The sequence below is a fragment of the Notamacropus eugenii genome, chromosome 1, assembly GCF_028372415.1.
Source record: "Notamacropus eugenii isolate mMacEug1 chromosome 1, mMacEug1.pri_v2, whole genome shotgun sequence".
Taxonomy (NCBI): domain Eukaryota; kingdom Metazoa; phylum Chordata; class Mammalia; order Diprotodontia; family Macropodidae; genus Notamacropus; species Notamacropus eugenii.
In genome coordinates, this window is record NC_092872.1 from 349,030,053 (window position 1) to 349,047,140 (window position 17,088).

The window sequence follows — 17,088 nt, forward strand, 5'->3', positions numbered from 1 at the left end:
TTACATTAACGATTTTGATGTCTGTGTCATACTCTTCAGACACTGAGCTTTCAACTCACTAAAACCCTTAGTTTTTTCTTTGTTTTGTTTTTTTTTTGGTCCTAGAATACCTTTGCAGTCTGCTGTTTAGGTACATGAGTGGCAGAGTATTGAATGGAGTTGACCTTGGGCCCAGAAAGACCTAGGTTCAATTCCTGCTTTTGACACATTCTACTCAGTGACCCTGAGTAAGTCACTTAACTTCTCAGTTTTCTAAGACATACTCTAAGCCTGTTAACTGAAGAACAGTTACTGAACTACAGTTGTAGAATGGATTTCCTTAATTGGGAGTTCCCTTTATTGATTAAATCATAGGTTCAACCAATGTTGTTTTGTAGTTCCCTCTCGCTCACTTCCCAGTCCTCTGTGTTAGTCTTGTAAAGTTGATATTTAAAATCCAGGTGTAAGATCTTTATCTATATTTCATTTTACTTAATATTGTTCTAATGTTTTAGCTTCCCAAAATTTTGCTATATCTTGACAATCATCAAATATTTTGAGGATAGTCAACAATTTTGTCTTCAACAAATTTGACAGATATGCAGTCTCTTTCTTCAAGTCATTAGTAAAAATGTTGAACAATATTAAACTCAATGAAAGACCTTTGGGGTTACTCCACTAAAGACCTTCCTCCAACATGTCATCTATCCCCTGATGAGCTCTCTTTGGATATGGTCATTCTGAATCTGCCTTACTACTATCTGCCTTATCTTTCCTTCTTGTTCATGACAATGGTTTGACATGCATACTTTTCCTTCAGCAAAGTATTTGATATATGTCTACAGTATCCCTTGAGCTACCAATGTAGCTACTCAACCCATAAATGGAAATGATATCCACCTCTCATGAATAAATAAATGAAGCTTTGTTCACTTTAGGTATTACTGTTTTCTTTTCTGAGTGTTCATACACCACCCTGTTAATGTTTTAGGATATTGCCATTGGATAAAGTGTTGACTCTTGCTAGAGTCAAGGAGACCTAACTTCACATTAGAGTGAAAACAATAAGACAACATATCAAAACTTAAGGAATGTAGCCAAAGTAGTACTTAGGGTAAAATTTATATCTCTAAACTCTTACATCGATAAAATACAGAAAGAACAGAACAATGCAGGTCATGTAACTAAAAAACCTAGAGAAAGAATAAATTAAAAATCCCTCTAAGCATCAAATTGGAAATCCTGAGAACCAAAGTTGAAATTAAAGAAGTTGAAAGTAAGAAAGCTGTTGAGCTAAAAAATAAAACTAGGACCTGGTTTTATGAAAAAAAAAAACCCACAGTAAAATAGATAAACCATTGGTTAATTTAATTTAAAAAAGAAAGACGAAAGTTACCAGTATTAAAAATGAAAATGGAGAGTTCACTACCAGTGAAGATAAAATTAAAACAATTATTAGGAATTTTTTTGCCCAGTTATATGCCAATAAATCTGGCAATCTAAGTGAAATCAATGAATATTTACAAAAATATGAATTGCCTAGATTAACAAAAAGAGGAAACAATATTTAAATAATCCTGTTTTAGAAAAAGAAATTGAATAAACCATCAGTGAACTCCCTAAGAAAAAATTCCCAGGGCCAAATGGGATTACAAGTGAATTCTACCAAACATTTAAAGAACAGTTCATCCCAATACTACATAAATTATTTCAAAAAATAAGCGAAGTCCTTGCAGTTTTCTTTTACAATACAAATGTGGTGCTGATACCTAAACCAGGAAAAGCTAAAACAGAGAAGGAAAACTACAGAGCAGTTTCCTTAGCGAATATTGATGTAAAAATTTTATGTAAAATCCTAGCAAGGAGATTACACCAATATATGTCAAAGATCATACACCATGACTAGGTGGAATTTATACTAGGAATGCAGGGCTGGTTCAATATTAGGAAAGCTATCAGCATAATTGACCATATCAGTAACATAACCTACAGAAATCATATGATTATCTCAATAGATGTAGAAAAGCTTTTGACAAAATAGAGTACGCATTTTTCCTGGTGAAAACACTAGAAGGCATAGAAATAAATGGAGCTTTCCTTAAAGTGATAAAGAGGTTCTATCTAAAACCACCAGCAAGCATTGTATGTAATGGGGATAAACTAGAAGCCTTATCAGTAAGGTCAGAGTCAAGGATGCCCATTATCACCACTTTTATTCAGTTGTACTAGAAATGTTAGCTTTACCAATAAGAGAAAAAAAGAAATGGAAGGAATTAGAATAGACAGCAAGGAAATAAAGCTATCACTCTTTGCAGATGATATGATGGTATACTTAGAGAATCAACTAAAAGTTAGTTGAAATAATTAGCAACATTAGGAAAGTTGCACGTTATAGAATAAACCAATATAAATCATCAGCATTTCTATATGTAACCAGCAAATCCCAACACCAAGAGAGAGAAAGAGAAATTCCATTTGAAATAACTGTAAACATCATAAAGTATTTGGGAGTCTACCTGCCAAGACAAACCCAGGAACTATATAAACCAAATTACAAAACTTTTCTCACAAATAAAGTCAGAACTAAACAAGTGGAGAAACATCAATTACTCATGGATAGGCTGAGCCAATATAATAAAAATGACAATTCTACCTAAATTAATTTACTTAAATAAGTTAATTTAGTACCATGCCAATCAAACTACCAAAATTTATTTTATAGAGCTATAAAAATAATAAGTTCATCTGAAAGAACAAAAGGTCAAGAACATAAAGGGAATTAATTTTTAAAAATGTGAAGGTCATTGACCTTGATACCAGATATTAAACTGTATTATGAAGTTGTAATCATCAGAATTGTCCAGTATTGGCTAAAAAAAATAGAGTGGTAGATCAGTGGAATAAGTTAGGTAGATAAGACAGAAGCTAATAACCATAGTAACCTAGTATTTGATAAACCCAGAGACCCCAGCTTCTGGAAAAAAAGTTCACTATTTGACAGAAACTGCTGGGAAAACTGTATGGTAGAAACTAGGTATAGACTAGCATCTTATGCTGTATACCAAGGTAAGGTCAAAGTGGGTACATTGAGTTAGACATGAAGGGTGATTAGGAGAGCAAGGAATAGTTTACCTGTCAAATCTATGGAGAAGGGAAAAATTTATGACCGAGCAAGATGTAGAGAGCACTATAAAATATAAAATGGATAATTTTGATTATAATTAAATTTATAAGTTTTTACACAAACAAGATCAATGCAAACAAGATTAGAAGGAAAGCAGAAATCTGGGAAACAGGTTGTTTTTTTTTTTAATTTAATAACAGATGTCTCTGAAAAAGGCCTCATTTCTCAGATATATAGAGAACTTAGTAAAATTTGTAAAAATACAGTATCATTCCCCAATTGATAAATGGTCAAAGGATATGATCAGGTAGTTTTCAGATGAAGAAATCAGAGCTTTCTGTGTCATATGAAAAAATGTTCTAAATCACTGTTGATTAAAGAAATGCAAATTAAAACAATTCCTGAGGTACCATCTCATGCCTGTCACATTGACTAATATGACAGAAAAGGAAAATGGTAAATGTTAGAGAGGATGCGGAGGAAAATTGGAACACTAATGCATTGTTGGTGGAGTTGTAAACTAATCCAACCATTCTGAGGAGCAATTTAGAGCTGTGCCCAAATGGCAATCAAACTGTGCCTTTTGATCCAGCAGTAGCATTGGTAGGTTTGTATCCCAAAGAGATTTAGAAAAAAAAAGGAAAAGGACCTACTTGTATAGAAATATTTTAGCAGCTCTTTTTCTGGTGGCAAAGAATTGGAAATTGAAGGGATACCCGTGAATTGGCAGAACCAGTTGTGGTATACGAGTGTAATGGAATGCTGTTGTGAGATGATGATCAGGATGCTCTGAGAAAAGCCTGGAAAGACTTATATGAACTGATGCTGAATGAATTGAGCAGAACCAGGGGCACACTGTGCACAGCAGCAGCAACATTGTATGATGATCAGCTACGAACAACTTAGCAACACATTGATCCAAGACAATTCCAAAGGACTCATGAGGAAAAATGCTATTCACATTCAGAGAAAGAATTTATGAAGCCTGAATGCAGATACTATTTTCACTTTCTTTAATTTTTTGTTTTTTTTTTCTTTTGACCTGTTTCTTTTTTTACAACATGACTAATATGGAAATATATTTTACATGATTGCACATATATAGCCTATATCAAATTGTTTTCTATTGAAGGGGGGGGATTTTGAGGTAGGGAGGAAGAAAATTTAGAACTCAAAATTTTTTTGAAATTAATTTTAAAATTTGGCTATGTGTAATTGGAAAAAATAAAATACTATTTTTAAAGAAAGACTTAACTTCAAATCTGGCCTCAGACATGAGCTGTATGGTCCTAGGCAATTCACTTAACCCCTGTCTACCCCAGTTTCTTCATCTGTAGAATGGGTATGATGATAATAATAGAGTTGTTGTGAGGATAAAATGAAAACATTTTAAAATTGCTTTGCTAACCTTAAAGCAACATATAACTGCTTATTATTATTAAGTCAGATTCACTGCCTCGTAGTGTTCAGGGTCTGCTCTTCCCTTTGTTGGAATTTAAATAAGTAGAAATTGGATGGAAAAGCATTCCAGGTTGATCAGTAGCATACACAAAGACTTGGAGAAAGGAATAGGCCTGATAGGTCATAGACCCTTGTGAGTGATGTAGAAAAAAATCTGTCAGGGACAGCCTGCAGATAAGATTGGATGGGACAGATGGAAACAGATCAGGGAAAGATTTGAAAACTAGCCTTACCAATTAACTGATTTCTTTTCCCAATTTTTCTACTGCCACTCATCTTTCTTAAAATTTAACTATTCTAGGAGTTCTTGCTAGCCTTGAGTCCAGTTAGTGTTCTTCTTTGACATCTTGATTGCAGCTGTTTTTACATTGTTGTCTTCTTGTACATTTATGTCTTGGCCTTCCCTGCCACCTGTCATGTTCATTTTTTGTTGTTTGTTCATTCTTCCAGCCTATTTCTTGACTTGGAACTTTATGTTACAGTTAGGCTCTGCTCACTTGGGAATAGGGAGCCACTGTGCCAAATTTTAGTCTTTTTTTGTGCTGATGTTTTCCAAGCTAGTTCTGAGGGCTTGTTGTAAGTTTTTGGTGCTTACAAGATGGTGTAATCCCGGGAAAGGTATGATCACTGCTGTCCTGGTCAGTGCTCTGGGCTTTATCCAGAAAAGGCCCATGTACTCCTGCAGCCTCAAACTGTGGTGCTCTTCTCTGCCTTGAAACTGTGACCAGGGCCCTCTTTGTCGAGCTGTATTTATGTTTCTCTAGATAGAAGCTACCACTAGAAAAATATAGTTTTTTAATTTGACTTTTTATTTTCCTTTCTCTTTGTTGTCTGTTTTATTCTTCTCCAAATAAGAGGTCACATATGCTACTCCGAATATAGGAACTAACAATTAAAGGAGATTCTAGTATTTGAGAGTACTAGCTAATTATTACAGGTATTACAGTATTATAGATTATACTTTTTCTTGAGTAAGGAAAAAAAGGCTAGGAACTAGAATTTTAAATAAAGAAGTTTTAAGGCTTGATGATGAATGAATTGACATTTCTATTTATCTATAGCCAATGAATTGTATTGAACAAGGTAGATCACAGAACTGCCATATTTGAGCCTGGAACACTATATTGTAACCATAATTTGTTTTGTATCCACTTTATTACATGGAAGTATAGTTTTTTCCTTAAAAAATTATTATGAAGGTGATATTAGGTGATAAGGTGATATTTTTCACAGTTGAATGTTAAATTTTAAACTAATATGGACTATCCCAACAAACAGCACAGACTTTTGGGATACCCTATATGAAGTGAAAAGGCCTTTCTTAATATTGTTCACCAGCTTTGATATTTAATGATATTTCTGTAGAAGAAGAAAAGCTTAGCTTTAACCTTAGATGAAAGCATTTTTGTTTTTAAGCTGTTATGTAGTGAAAAGACTGAACTTGAATTCCAGAGACCTAGGTTTGAAACATAACCCTGCTGCTTATGACTTCAGTGACTTTAGGCTGGTCTCTTCTCGGCCTCTGTCTGTTTCATCCTTTGTAAAATTAAAGGGGTTCAACTAGGTTCTTCCTGAGATTCTCTTCCAACTCACAAGTCCCTGGATTGTGTGATTGGACCTTAATGTCTACCAAAGTGTCATTCTGCACCTTGAGTCTCTCACCTCTCTGTCAAGAGATGGGTAGCAGGCTTCTTCCTTACTACTCGGGCATCGTGGTTGTTCATTACCCTGATCAGATTCCTTAGTCTTTCAGTCTTTCACATACCAGGCTTATAATCTGTGTTTAATGAGTAAATACAGCTAATAAATTGGGGGAATCTGTTTTTCATTTGAAGGTTTTAGTAAGATTGATACTTATTTTTTCTAGGTGGCCGTCAGATCCAAGACCAAAGAAATCAAAGAAATGGAATAAGTACATCTGCTGAAAAACATACTGAGAATGGGGTAGGTAATATTGAATACAAATTAATGCTTTTAAAGTATTCCTTATTGATAAATGTGACTTCTAGAATAGCTTTAATCTTTAAGAAATAATTCTTTTTTTCTGTTCAATTATTTCCATTAATTGCACAGAGTGATTAAAAATTGGGACCAGAGCTAGACCCTCTAGTCATGGATTAAGTAGGAACCATATGGACTCTTTGTAATACTCCTGGGGAAAGGTTATGACTCCTAAGACTCTTGAGCCTCAGAGAGTCAGAAAAATTAGGGAAAGTATCATTGCAGGTAGTTGTGTGCTCCATTTTTTTTTTTTGTGGTAATTTTTTGAGTCCTGGAGTATAGCATTCTGGAAAGAACACTTGGTGTGGTTTATACTAATTTAACTCTAATGTCTCTTTTAGCTTCAGAAGCTCTGGTCTTAGACCTATACCTTCAACCCTTTATCAGTATTCTTAAATATTTGTCTTTACACTTGTCATATATCCTTTGGTCAAGTGCTAAAGAAGAGAGTAATTTGTAGTTGAGGAGTAGGTTTAGAAGAAAAGTATAAAGCAATAGTGAGGGTTAGGAGCTAAAATTGAATATAAGTGGGGAATTATGGGAGTAAATGGAGAATTGAGACTTCATATACCCTTCAATTTAGAAGGAACTTAAGAGGCAATCTAGTCCATCCCTTTGTGAATTCCTTTTATAGTGTTACTGGCAAGTGTTTTTCCAGCTTCTGCACTTCAAGTGACAGAAAATTCACTACCTCACAGAACAATCCATTCCATTTTCTGGCAGCTCTAATTGCTACAAAGATTTTTCTTAGATTTAGCCAACATATATTTCTGTCTCACTTTCCCGTGCAACACATCAAATATTTAAAGATTGTAAATATTTCCTTTTCCACTTATCTTCCCAATCTTCCCTTATCAAGGCTTAGCTTTCCCCATTCTTTTAGCCATAAAATGTGATTTTTTGTTCCCTTTTACTCAAAGCCATGTTCTCTTGAATGTGTTTCAGTTTGGCAGCTATCTTCCTTAACCCATAACTGAGTCTGCGTCTGATAAAGAAAGAATACTGCAGACTCTTTCCTTATTATGGATGCTGTGCTTCTATTAATACAGCTTAAAGTGGGATTATTTTTGGAATACATTGTGCTAATTGTCACAGAATTATAGAATGGGAAAGAAACCTCAGTGACTATTTAGGCTGATACCTAGAAGAATCATTATTACAATATACTAGAGAAGTGGCCATTTGATTGAAGACCTCATGAAGGTGAACCCTGAGCCAGCTCATGCACTTTTAGATAGCTCTAGTTAGGAAGTTCTTTCTAATATCAAACTTAACTTAGGGAAGCTAGGTAGCACGGTCAGCACTGGCCCTGGAATCAAATCCTATCACAGACACTTACTAGTGTGACCTTGGACAAGTTACTTAATCTGTTTGCCTGAGTCACCTCAGCTCTAAAATGGGAATCATAATGACACCTACTTCCCAGGGTTGTTATGAGATAATCTTCGTAAGGTGCTTAGCACATGCCTGGTGAATAGTGGCCACCGTAAATATTGCTGTTACTGTCATCGTTGTTGTGACACTTGTCTCCTAGCAACTTGTACCCATTGCTCTTATTCTAACTTGAAGACTAGTCAGTACAAGTCCAATACCAGCTTGCTCTTTAAATACTTGAAGATTTAAAGAAGAAATCATTTGTCCTCTTAGAGTTCTTATTCTGGCTAAACATATAACTTTCAGGACAGTTTTGCTCAGTTATGATTCCTTCTATTCCCATTTGGGGGTGGGGGACAGAAAGAAACCCTATCTCTTTTCCCTTCTCATTCCTACTGTTCTTTCTCCATTAAAAAAAAAAAGGAAAGAATAACTCTTTAAACAAATATTTAGTTAAACAAAACAAAATGTGACATTGGTCATATACAAAAATATAAATCTCATTCTGCACCTTGAGTCTATCACCTCTCTGTCAAGAGATGGGTAGCAGGCTTCTTCTTCTTTACTACTCAGGCATTGTAGTTGTTCATTACCTTGATTAGATTTCTTAGTCTTTCACAGTTATTTTTTTATATTGTTAATGAAGAAATTGTTCTCCTGAATCTTTTCATTTTGCATTATTTCCTCTGAAAACATACATTTTTATAATTTCTTAATGGCATAATAATATTTTCTTACATTTTTTATACCATAATCTCTTAAGCCATTTTCAAGTGGATAGACAGGCCCTAATTCATATTGAAATTTTTTTAAAAATTAGGTGAATTAGTATGATCCATTGTATACTTTTCAACATTCTAATTTGACTGAGTTTTTTGTGTAGTCATACCTTTTCCTGTATTGTAAGTTCTCTTAGGCCAGGGACTACGTAGGGACTTCAATCTTCCATTGTCATACCTTTAACATTGAAAACATTATCTTCCATACAATATGTTCATTTGCCCATAGGAAACATGACATCAGAGTGTTATCCTATGTCAGGGTTATAATGAACCTTTTGTGGTTAAGAATTAAAAAAAAAAACTGAACAATTAGAGTTAATTTGTCCTGTGCTATGGTGGCAAATAGCTAGACTTTTCTCTTAATAGCCACTGTGATTACTTAAATGACAATGGGATATATATATGGTATAGCATGGACATCTAGGTTGGAATGATCTATAGTCATTAGATGTGTCCTAAGCAATAATAATAAAGATGATGATGATGATGATAACATCTGCCTTTTATATAGTACTTTAGGCTTACAAAACACCTTCTATACTCATTTGAGCCTCAGAGATATCCCTTAAGGATTCCCACTCTAGAGATGAGAAAAATGCGACCAAGAAAGGGTAAGTGATTTGTCCAGGTCCACAGCTAGTGTCACAGGTAGTATTTAAACCCAGGGCTTTGTGATTCTTCATGTAGTATTCTTCCCACAATGTCATGCTGCCTTTGAGTAAACTCATGAAGTAGGCTTCCCGGGAAGGTACACAGCTGCTGAGAAGATCCACCTGTGTGCTTGTATTGAGAAACTAAATTCAGGTGGCTATATGCAGTTAGTGTATTCATACCCATAATTTATGGTAATTGATTAGTTCTGTAGCATATTCTTCATGGATGAATTAAAAATTTTAAAAGTAACCCACATTGAAATTGTGTAGTGTAGTTGATGGAACATTGATGGAACTGTGAAATGGTCCAGCTGTTCTGGAAAATGTTTTGGTATTATTTAAGAAAAATTACTAATCTATCAAAACCCTTTCACTCAAAAACTGCATTCATTGCTGGGCATGTACCCCAAGAATGTCAAAGTCAAAGAGAAAGTTCCCATATATATGGAAATATTCATAGCACCCTTTCTTGATGAGATTATATTGAACAAATTGTTATGTGAATATCAGGCAATATTATTTTGCTGTAAAAATAATGAGTGAATTCAGAGGAACATGGGAAGACTTGTATGAACTCTTGTAGAACAAAGAACTAAACCTGGAGAATAATGTACACAATGGCTACAATCCAGGTTGTCCAAGAAATTTTAGTGCAGTCTTAACTTTTAATAACTTCAGAAGCATAAATATCACAAGCTAATAAAAAATTTGATGGGTTAATTTAAAATTTAAAAATATTGATAGATTTTTTAAAAAAAATTAAAATTCACCATCTTAGGCTGTATAGAGTCAATTTTTTAACTTAAGTTAACTGCTTATTAGTGATTGAAAGAATTACATTTTTAATCTTAGCCTTACAGTCATCCAAAGAATGGAGTTTTGATGCATATATGACAATTTTGACAGTACCACATAAGAAGAAATTGGATATAATTCAGGTGATCCAGATCAAACAAAGAGAACCTCCTGTATTGATCCACTGGGCTAAGGAAATGTCCAGAAACTTACATCCATAATAAATAACAACAGAACACTCTGGTTAAAATAATTTTTCAAAACTCAACAGTACTAAATAAGTGCAAAAAAATAATATGTTTTGTACCATTTATACTTCTGAAGTTATTAAAGCTTAAAACTACATTAAGATTTTTGGGAAACCCTCTCTAAATAAAATTAAAAATCAAACTAAGATTGATTCTAGAGTACGTGATGAAACACTCCTTTCAGTGGAGAAAGAGGATGGGCAACGTGGCAGTTACAGACTCTATTATCAGTTTTGTTTGACTGTTTTTCTTTTATTACAAGGGATGATTGTGGATTGTGATGAAGGAATATATTGAGGGATGAGACTTGATCTGTCAAATAGTGTATTTATTGTATTTAAATACTTCTTTGTTAGCAGGGGGCACTTTTTTTTTGTAGGGAGCAGAGGGGTTGAGGTGACTATTGGGAAGTGACAGTGATGTTTTAAAAATTAAATTAAAAAAAATGAATAGCCTGCATTGAGCAAATGAGGTAGGTTTATTGTGCTGTTTCAGATGGAGGAAGGGTAGTTTAAAGTTCAAGGGTTTAATCAGCTTACTCTTATGCAACACATGACATTTATTCTTTGTTGTTGAAATTGGAAAACTGCCAATTTTAGAAAAATGCCAGCATTAGAGAATGGTGGAAAACTTGAGAAGCTTAGAGTTATCCAATGTCTATTAGGCTGGGTATAGTCAGAAATAATTGTATTTTGCTTTGGTAATTGTTTATTTGGAACTTACTCTTCTTTGTTTATTAAAACTTTCAGATAACAAACCCTAAAATTTAATACTCCTGAACTATAGCAAAATGGAAAGAAAAAAAAAGATTGCTTAGTTTTGAATACAAATAAGTAAATTTTTGTCTATTTTGGGGCAGTTTAAGTAAGTAAAGTTAACTTTTGTTCTTCAGATATTATATTGTTCTTAGAAGAGATTAGTTGTATTTAAACTTCAGATAATATTTTAGATATTTGAATTAATTCTTCTACTTTTAAATAGATTCCATCCACAAGTAAATTCTTTAAACTAGGGTTTTTAACCTTTTTTGTGTTATAGACCCCTTATCACAATGTTTTAAACGAGTAAAATAAAGTATATAGAATTAGAAAGATAATCAACTATATTGAAGTAGTTATTTAAAATTTTCTTTTATAAAACCACAAGTCAGTGAATCCCTGTTTAAGAGACCCTGCTTTAAACATATTCATATTAAAGGCCTAGATGTTGAGAGGCAGTGAGACTTAATGGTTAGAGGTTAGATCCATAACTTCAGAATACCTGAACTTGTGGTAGACTTAGACCTTTATTTAGCTGTGTAACCTTGGGCAATTCATTTAATACATCTTTGCCTCAGTTTCTTCATCTGCACTGATTAAGATATATGTAGTATAGATATAATACTATATAATATATAATACATCTGTACTGTATTATAAGATATACTTCACATGGAGGTGGTGTATATAATATCTCTTGTACATTTTAAAGTGCTGTGGAACTGTCTGTTATTTTTAAAGCACTTGCATTTTCTTTCTGCTTCTCCTTGGAGGGAAAAAGGGGCATTTCATTTAAGCATGTGATGATGAGGTCTTGTCAGGGTTGTAGCTTTCTGAGTGGAGAGAACGCTGTGATATGAAGGTAGAACGACAAGATTTGGTGGTTTGGTTATGTGGAATGAGAGTGAGAAGTTAAGAATCATGCCCAGGTTTCAAGCCTGGGTGAACAGGAGGATGGTGATGCCCTTAGTAGTAATGGAGAAACTTGAAAGAGAATGCTGCAGTGCATATGTAGTGTCACTGATTTCAGATTTCCTTAAGTTATGCTGTTCCTAACCCATTTTGTGTATCTCTCTCTCATCTGTGCTTTCCCCTAGCTTTGCCCAAGTGGATCCACTCAGTATACTCTTGATATTGTTCATGTTCTCTTGACATTGTGAAAATACCCGCGTACTCTAGGCGCTGTCTGTTGGTTTATCCCTCACTTTCACCAAATGACTTCCTGTGTTTTTCAGTCATAGATAAATTTGTTGCATAAAGCTTATTTTTTAAATGCTAAATTCATCATCATAGTTAAATGTTAAAATCATCATACTAACATTTTCCTGTTTTTTAAAAAATATTTCATTGATAATTTTAATTTTTTTCTTGTATTACTACCTTCCATTTATTACCCAAGTCCTCAATAAGCTTGCTCTTAATAACAAATAAGTATAATCAAGCAAAACAAATTTGTGTTGAATTGTTCATGTCTGAAATTATATGTCTGATTTCTTCCCCTATAAATCTATCACTTCTCCACCAAGAGGTGGGAGACATGCTTCATCATCAGTCATTATGCATTGATGATAGTTATTAAGTGTTCAAAATAATTTTCCTTTACATTTTTTTGTTATTATGTAAGTTGCTTTTCTGATTCTATTCCTTTCACTTTGCTTCAATTCATAAAGTTCTTCCCAGGTTTTTCTCAATCTGTCCTTTTTGTCATTTCTTATGGTTCACTGATATTCCTATATTATAATTGGTTCAGCCTTTCCCAAATTAATGGGCATACTTTTTTTTCCAGTTGCTACAGAAAAGTGTTGCTATAATTATATTTTTATGTGTGGATCCTTTCCTTTTGATATTGATCACTTTGATTTACATGCCTAATAGCGTTATAGCTGAGTCAAAGATTATACACAGTTTAGAGACTTAGTATAACTTTAGATTGCTTTCTAGAATGATGGGATCACTCTACAGCTCTATCAACCATGCATTGGTGTATCTATTCTAACATAGCCCCTCCAACAATTACCATTTTCTTGTTATCTCTGCCAGTCTGATGGGTGGAATTTCAGAGATGCTTTAATTTTAATTTTCAGAATTATTGCCGATTTGAAATATTTTTTCATATGGTGGTTTATAGCTTCAGTTTCTTTGCTTGAAAACTGTATTCCTATATTTTGACCATTTTTCTTGGGATGACTCTGGTATCTTTTTAGTTATTTTTGGTGTTTCTCTGGGGGAGCTGGGCTTCTCCTAGATCTTTCCTGTTGCTAGCTTTCCCAGAAATTTGTGCCTAGACTTTTGAGACCCACATAAACTATGAGACTTAATGAGGTCAACCTCTACCATCTGCCATTATTTTAGTCCAGGTCAGTACTGAGTATTTACTGGTGATTAAGTTTATAACCATATCCATTTACTTTAATTCTGTTTCTGCATGTTGGAACTTTTAATTAAAAAAATCATACTTCTCATTGCAATAGAAGTATGAATATAGCCAGTGCATGCTACATAAAACATAGGAGTCTTCAGGGCTGCCAGCCTTGCAGTAAAGGTTGAGTAGTAGTATATTTCTCCTACATCAAAGAAACTTCTTTATAGAATTTTCTTGCATTGAGAACTAGGGGCAGCTAGGTGGTGCAGTGGATAGAGCACCAGTGCAGGAATCAGGAGGACCTGAGTTCAATCTCACCTCAGACAGTTGACACTCACTAGCTGTGTGACCTTGGGCAAGTCACTTAACCCCAATTGCCTCTTCCTGAGTCATCTCCAGTCATCCTGATGAATATCTGGCCAGTAGATTTAGATGGCTCTGGAGAAGATGTGAGGCTGGTGACCTGCACAACCCTCCCTCACTCAAAACAAAGTCAAGTGTAAGTCATATCATTATGTCTCTGATAGCATGGTCTTCTTCAGGCAATGAAGGACTAATAGACACATTGAGAACTAATGTAAAATTTTATTTTTTGTGTGTTTTCATACTGTCTTTAAAAAGTTGTATTTGTTAAAAAACTGTAATAAGTACATTGTGATGTTTGTGGAAACTGATTGTATAATTTAAGTGTAATCTGTTTTTATTTAATATTCATAGAATTAACAAAGATGTCAACTTTTAGATTTTATGACCTGTTTTGAGACATCCAGCATAGTCAGAAGAGCATTAGACTGGAAGTCATTTCTTTCCTCCTTTTTTATAATTCTTTTAATTTATTTTGTTAAATATTTCCCAGTTATATATAAATTTTTTTGATTATTCATATTAAAAAATTTTGAGTTCCAAATTCTCTACCTCCTTCCCATCCTTCTTCTCTCTTTGAGAAGCTACTTTTGTATCCATTATATATGGGAAGTCATGCAAAACATTTCCATATTAACCATGTTGCAAAAGAAAACACAAACAAAATACAATAAAAATAAAGTGAAAAAAGTATACTTCACTTTGCATTCAGAGTTCATATGTTTTCTCTCTAGAGGCAGGTAGCATCTTTTATCATGGGTCCTTTGGAATTATCTTGAATCATTATCTTCATTAGTGTAGCTAAGTCTTTCACAGTTGATCATTCAATATTGCTATACTGTGTAGCGTGTTAATTGTTCCATGAAGATCTTATGTTCTTACTTGTTGCTGCCCTTCGTATTGACTTCAGTGTTCCCGATTTGCATTTCCAACCATCTTTGGAATTTCTAAAGGAGTCTTCCAATCATGCTGCCTCTAGATTTAGAGCCCTGCAGGCTACACATGTAGCCTGGTCTCATTGGAAGGCTGCTAACTTGTTTGCTTTTGTTGAAGCTAACATTGCTGGCATTCTCCTTTCGTATTTTTGTGAGGTTCTGATTAACTTTTTATGCAATTCTGAGGTGGAAAAAAAATCACTTTAAAAATTCTTTAGTTTCTCATTGAATTTCTTGATCATTATTCATTGTATTTCTTGATCATTATTCATCTTGGTGCAATTTTAAGATTTTTGTTGGAGTAGGTTATGGGTGAGCTGATCTGCCTGTCTCCATTCAGGTAGTCATCTTGACAAGAAATGTTACCACATGGGTACTTTTGAGGGAGCAGGTACCTGAGCGGGTGGCCACGCAGAGAGGATGAAATAATGAAAGGCCTCACAGAGGGTCAGTTGGAACTGTACCCAGAAATAGTACATCCTTGTCAGGAAAGTCTTCTTGATCTAAGAAATCACCAGAATGAAGAGGCCTCTACCTTTTTGGGGTTGTGCTAAGTAGAACCAAACCCTGATAGTCTGGTATCTGATGATGAAGCTCTTGTTTTTAGTGATCTATTCTATTCCTTCATACCATTTACCTAGTGGTGATACGGTGGATGGAAAATTGAGAAAATATTGCAACGATAGGCCCAATCCTAGAGTTTCTTTGTAGTAAAATGTGTATTCTGATAAGAAAAAGGATCTATTGCAGTCTTGATAGTGTCATAGCAGTAGCAGGCCTAAATGGCACTGCAATCCCATATCCTACTACTACTACTATTTATCTGACAACTAATATGTGCCCATCTGAGATTGAATTTGAACTTGGATCTTATTGGCTCCTTATAGAGTACCTATCAGCCACTAGGCTAGATATCTGTAGTTATGGCATACCTCTTGCCTTTAGATGAAGGAAAACAATATGTAATTTCCCAACTGTAGGCAGCCAAGTCATACAGTGGATAGAGTTCTTGGCCTGGAGTCAAGAAGATATTTTAAATCCAACCTCTGTCTGCCTCAGTTTCCTCAACTGTAAAATGGGGATAATAATAGCACCTATCTCCCATGGTTTTTGTGAAGATTAGAGATAATAATTGTAAAAATAATTGTAAAGCACTTGGCACGGTGTCTGACACATAGTAGGTGCTTAATAATGCTTGTTCACATCCTCCTCCTCCCCTGGAGGCAGGTCAGGAACCACCTCCGGTAATATCATACTGATCCCTCAAAGGTTGGTGCCCTGAGTGCATTAAGAACATTGTTGGGTAGCAATGACTACATTCTTTTTGGTTAAGGAGACCATGTGGTCCTGGACCCCACAACAACACAGCATCACTAACTTTGTGTCCAGATTGATTATGAACCTAATCTCCAATTAATACTGTTATTGTGAGAGTATCAACTGGTTATTCAGTTGGGCAAAAGGCATATGATATCTTGTGGGGGAGCCTCCACCCTTTGGCCTCATCTTCCAATTAATGCCCATAAATTCCATTTCAATAAGCACCCATGCCAATCACATTCATTTCAAGCTTGGCTTAGTCCATGACTTCTCAAACTACTAATCCCACCTTTACTACTTTCTCCACCCTCTCCCCACCCTTTTTGGGTTTTTTTTGTGTGTTGTCTTCTATTGGAAGTATAAGCTTCTTGAGGGCAGGAACTGTTCTTTTGTTTGTATTTGTCTTTCCAGGGTACTGCAGTGCCTAACATATAGCAAGCTCTGAATAAATACTTTGTCTAACCTTATTTTTAACAAACAAAAAACCCAACTGTATGCTATGAGAAACATCTACAGAATTCTTACATTCTTTCATTGTTCTTTAACACCCACTCCCCTCAAGTTTATTTCTGTTCTCGGAAGAACCCTAACCATTTAGCCAAAGCCACCACTTGGAAATGAATATAAGTGAAAATTTTACTTGCTCCTTCAGGGCTCTTTCATAGATTAGTCTTCTTGTTCCCAGTTTAGCCTACTGGGAAAACACTGCCACAATTGATGTGTAGTCTCTTTTCTCATAATGGAAAGAATTGCCAGTAAACCAAGCAGAACAGTTTTTGTCAAGAGCTAAGGTTTTTTCTGGAAGAGGCTTATTGGGCTGATGGAGGAGGCAATTCATTGTGTCTGAGACTCTGGAGGTCTCAGCCATTGATGATGTGACCTTCTTTTCCTGAAAGATGCTAACACTTGATAGCCTTGGTCTTAGATGTACCA

General features: G+C 34.7%; 1 protein-coding gene and 1 non-coding gene across 11 annotated transcripts in view; both read left to right on the forward strand.

Annotated features, from left to right (window-relative positions):
- PPP1R13B (protein phosphatase 1 regulatory subunit 13B) overlaps window positions 1–17,088 on the forward strand; it is a 240,566-nt gene that overhangs the window by 175,649 nt on the left and 47,829 nt on the right. For all 10 annotated transcript variants that reach the window (XM_072630082.1, XM_072630080.1, XM_072630079.1 and 7 more), the window contains exon 4: window positions 6,432–6,508. In XM_072630082.1, the coding sequence (XP_072486183.1) occupies window positions 6,432–6,508 (77 nt within the window). The remainder of the gene's footprint in view (window positions 1–6,431; window positions 6,509–17,088) is intronic.
- LOC140521918 (small nucleolar RNA U109) lies at window positions 13,597–13,747 on the forward strand. Its single transcript, XR_011973185.1, has one exon. It is a non-coding gene; the product is annotated as a small nucleolar RNA U109 (small nucleolar RNA).